This window comes from Bison bison, unplaced genomic scaffold (genome assembly GCF_000754665.1).
Source record: "Bison bison bison isolate TAMUID 2011002044 unplaced genomic scaffold, Bison_UMD1.0 scf7180017496547, whole genome shotgun sequence".
Classification (NCBI taxonomy): domain Eukaryota; kingdom Metazoa; phylum Chordata; class Mammalia; order Artiodactyla; family Bovidae; genus Bison; species Bison bison.
The window spans coordinates 13,862-18,681 of NW_011392402.1; the positions used below are offsets into that span (position 1 = coordinate 13,862).

Genomic DNA, 4,820 nt, shown 5'->3' on the forward strand with positions numbered 1-4,820 from the left:
CGCAGGTCTCTCGAGGGCTGCACTGTGTCCTTTGCCATTCCTCGTCTATAACTGCAGAGAGGCAGACCATTGGGTCAGCAGAACAAATGGCCCTGACATGCCTACATGTACCGGGGTTTGCTCAACACCATCATTCTTGTATGTATCAAACTTGTTGATTTCACAAGATGGGTATCTGGGGTTGGCTTTAAGCAAGAATTGTTGGCAGAAAAATTACAACCCAAATCTGTGTTCCTTTCCGTGTTTATGATCCCTTCATAGCCGCTAATTCTACTTTCCACTAGTAATAAACACCATGTCCTGGATAACTACATGGGGTGCATCTGGAGAGGCTGGCTAATAAGGAAGTAAATGGATGCATGTAAAGCAATAACATGTAAGCAGTATTTATTAAGCAATTTACAGGACATAGCTGGAGAGCATTTCTTCTCCTTTAAGTCAGGTGTGGGTAGGTTTTAGCACCATTAGAAAATACATTTCTGTTGGTTGCATATATATACTATATATAGCAAACATATGAATGAAAATTTAAGTGTTCCTCAAGTCAGAGTGTTCTCATTTGCAAACGTCTAATACTGACATTTCTATCAAATGATGAAATAAGCTGATTCATTTTGATGAAAGGAGCAATTTTCTGGCCATCCTAACGAACTTGTGGGAAACAAGAAACAAGCCTCAGGGAATTAAAAAAAAAAAAAAAAAGGATTACATACATTCCTGTAAAATACACTTGCCTTTCTCTAAAAGTTCATTTTTTAAAATTAGATTTTGATAATGTTGTATAGCCTTTCTGTGGCTGTTTCTGGGAAATGATTCAAATTTGTGATACTGGCAACATTTAAAGACTTTTAGTTTGACATGGAATTTTCGAGTCGATTATAGGCTGAGGGGTGGTTAAAACCCTCTGTGGTTGGGAGCTTCTAATCTGAGCCGCAATCATGCCCACCTCCTGGCATTCACGCCCTTCTGTCTTCCCCTCCTCTGCGTGTGTGCTGGACCTAGTACCCCAATTCTTATGAAGAAAAGACAGCAAGAGCGGCGGGATGGCACATCCATGGTGAAGTTAACAAAGACTGCTCTCCATCTCACTAGCAGTCACCCTCTCTTGCTGGCACCCTCTCTTGCCTTCTCAACTGCAGCCTTAGAGGAAGTGAGTCACCATGCTGAAAGGCCCATGTGACAGGCAAGTGAGGGTGGCCTCTATCCAACAGGTGATAATGGAGGTGGGATCCTCGGCCCAACAGCTTGTCTGGAACTGAATCCTGCCAACAACCTCTCAGTAAACTTGGAAGCACATCCGGCCCTAACTGAACCATGAGATGGTGCCTATAGCCCAAGCTGACACCTTGACTGAAGCCTCTGGAGTGACCCTGCAGGAGAAACACCGATCGAGCCCATGTCTGCACTGCTGACCCACAGAAACTGTGAGATCAAAACATGCTGTCTGAAGCACCTAAGTTTTGGGGTAATGTGTTATACAGCAGTAGATAAAGTCTTCTCTGTTTTTATCTTATGTTCAAAAATCTAGCTGGTCTCTGCCCACATTCTGAATTCCTGTATATGTGAATGTGTTTCCACTAGAAGGGATAGAGAAAACTCCTACCTGAAGGATACACATAAAATATCATTGTTGCAGATCTGATGCTAGTCTCTAAATTATTCCCTTAAGACATCTTTCCCACAGCTTTTCTCCTTTCCATCCCACCTTAATCTCAAATTTCCTCATATGTTGCTTCTTCGATCATTGAAAACACAAAGTATGTTTGGCTGGCTGAAAAGCACTGCCTACCCTACACAGTTTACCTAAACTTTCTTTTTCATAATAAAATCTTTTAGCCCAACAAACTTTAAAATTTTTGATTATGAATATTTACATACAGAGCCTGAAGGCTGTAAACATGAGAAATAAATGATCCAATTAGATACTGTTTAAATCACTATTATTAATCATAAATTGCTGAAAAAACAAGTAATCAACTTTAAAAACTCTTTCTTGTTTAAAGTTCCACTTAAATGTTGCTTTCCATTTGCTTTTTTACAAAACTTAAGTTTTGAAGGTCAGAACACTGTGTAGAACTCTTACCACTGTCGCTGAGTAAAGGCTTCCTATCTCTACTTCCTTGACTACTGCCCAGCAGGATTGCTCTTCCTCGGGGAATTACCCTCAAGTATGCGAGGAAGAGTTATAAGAAATTGTCATTGGGATACCACATGGGTTTCATCATTTGCTACTTCTGTGTGTGCTAAGTCGCTTCAGTCATGTCTAACTCTGTGCAACCCTATGGACCGTAGCCTGCCAGGCTCCTCTGTCCATGGGATTCTCCGGGCAAGAATACTGGAGTGGGTTGCCATGCCCTCCTCCAGGGGATTGTCTCGACCCAGGGATCGAACCTGCGTCTCTTATGTTTCCTGCATTGGCAGGCAGGCTCTTTACCACTAGCGCCACCTGCTACTTCTTAGTAATTAACTTTAGATGATCCCCCTCTGCCATGTAATAAGAGACATTTTAGAGTTAGCAAATTCTGTATTATTTATGATTTTAAAAATATTTTGTTTAATGTTTAATGTTTCCTCCTTAGAAAATGTTCATTTCAACATCAACAACTTTTTAAAATTAGCTTGTCTTAGTTTTATGGTAATTGCTTCTCTATCTCCGTCTTCACAGAGTGGCTTCAGGCTTGCCTAAGGCCTTCAGGCAGGTAATCTGGTTAAAGCCCTGAATCTTCAGATGAGGTCTTATCCCTTTACTTTCACGAAGTCCATGCTAGTTCACCACATAGAAACAACTAGAGTTGCAGACCTCTGGCTAAATTGGGTTCTAGGCTATGGTTCCAACCATCTCAACTCTTTCAGACACAGTCATTCACATGCGCATCAAGCATCCTCTTGACACCTGGGCGTCCGTGCTGCCAAGGGATTTATCCTGCCTATGCACAGCTTTCCCCACAGCCAACAACAGCGGCCCATTCAACATTGTCCTTCTACAAATGGAAGAAAATAAAGATAACTCTATAGAGGAAGACAAGAATAATTTTGGCTGAGCAATCAATTTGAATTATTATGCAATAGCTACAATCCAATACTAGGTAATCATATGTTAATCAAATCTAAAATGTTAGCTCATCAATGCTACGGTGGCTTCTTGTGTTGTTGTGACATGTCATTAAAAAGTGAGATGCTAGACTTTCCTGTTGGTCCAGTGGTTAGGACTCTGCACTTCCACTGCAGGGGACATGGGTTCCATCCCTGCTTGGGGAAGTAAGGTGCCACCTGCTGTGTGTCACGGCCAAAAATTTTTTTAAAAAAGAAAAGAAAAAAGCTAAACATCTAATTGGAGGCCACACAATTGTATTTGGCAAGTGATTCTTTCATTACAGGACAGTACATAAATACAATGGTTTTCTTATAAAGAACCTGCAAAGCTTACTAGGGAAGAGTCACTCCCTTTATTTCAAATCATGTTATTTTCTAGTCCAGAATCTGGATTCTTTTGTCTAGAGAACTTTCCTCTCCATTATTCTCCTAGTAATACCAGTAGGCATTATTCCAACTCAGCTTCTAAATTCTGCTTTTCATTCTTATTTAAAAAAAAATCACAGAATTTTGAAGACATAAAAAGCTATAGCTAATCTATTGGTTTTCATCCATGTATGTCTGGCCATAGAATGCTCCTTATTTAATGAATGCCCAAGTTGTTTTATTTTTTAAGTAAATTCAATTATTTTTTCTATTAAGAATAGTCTTTCTGGGTTTGTTTTGCCCTCATAACTCTGAGTTTAATATATTTCTATATTGTGAAGTGTTATTTGGTATTGAATTTTGATCTCAAAATCATATTGAGTCTGTTTCTCTGCTGAGTAAACACAGGAAACCAGGATTCTCCACTAAATCAAAGCTATGAAATCAAAGACCTCCTTCTCTTCTCGTTGCCATGTGCCTACCCTGCTCAAACTTTTGGTGGAAGTTGGCACATTTGTTACTATCTGATAAAGAGTAAGACTTGGCCTCTGCATGCATACACCTACCTTTGAGTGTCTCCATGTCATAGAAAGTGGCCGCAAACCTGGTAGACCGATGGGATGCTGAGCGAGAGTCTGTGCTGGTGAGACTTTTGAGCTTCAGTCGGCATCTCCATAGCTTCCAGTCCTCGAAGTGTGTGATCTGCAGTAGTTCCTCCAAACCTGAAGCTGCCCTGATCTGCTGCTCAGATCGTTCTAACATTGACCGAGATGCCCGCTTAAAGTGAAACAAACCAAAAAATCTGATTTACAAGCAAGTTACTCAATTTCTACTTTGTCTTAATAACAAGCATTTTTTTTTTTTTTTTTGCTAGCACTTACAAATGTAATTGGGCTTCCCTGGTGGCTCAGCTGGTAAAGAATTTGCCTGTAATTCTGAAGACCTGGGTTCGATCCCTGGGTTGGGAAGATTCCCTGGAAAAGGGAACGGCTACCCACTCCAGTATTCTGGCCTGGAGAATTCCATGGACTGTATAGTCCATGGGGTCTCAAAGAGTCAGACACGACTGAGCAACTTTCACTTTCACAAATGTAAATAGAGCTAAAAATTAGATTATCCAAAGGGACACTAGTACCTAGGAAAAATGATAAGTAGTAATTCTGATCCACATTCTGTTCATTTATGATCAATGGAATGACTTATTTCCCCTGGAAATAAATAATAATTTAAAGACAACATTGTAGTGGGTTGAATGGCAGGCATTTAAATGACATGTCCACATCCTAAACCCCAGAACCTGCAAATAAGACTTTTGGTGGGGAAAAGGATCTTTGTAGATGTAATAAAGTTAAGGATCTTGA

General features: G+C 40.2%; 1 protein-coding gene across 1 annotated transcript in view; it reads right to left on the reverse strand.

Moving 5' to 3' along the window:
* FIGF (c-fos induced growth factor (vascular endothelial growth factor D)) overlaps window positions 1–4,236 on the reverse strand; it is a gene marked incomplete at both ends in the record, with an annotated part of 9,400 nt that extends 5,164 nt beyond the window's left edge. The window contains 2 exons of the mRNA XM_010847513.1: window positions 9–51; window positions 4,026–4,236. Coding sequence (XP_010845815.1) covers window positions 9–51; window positions 4,026–4,236 — 254 coding nt within the window. The remainder of the gene's footprint in view (window positions 1–8; window positions 52–4,025) is intronic.
* Between the last annotated feature and the right edge of the window lie 584 nt (window positions 4,237–4,820).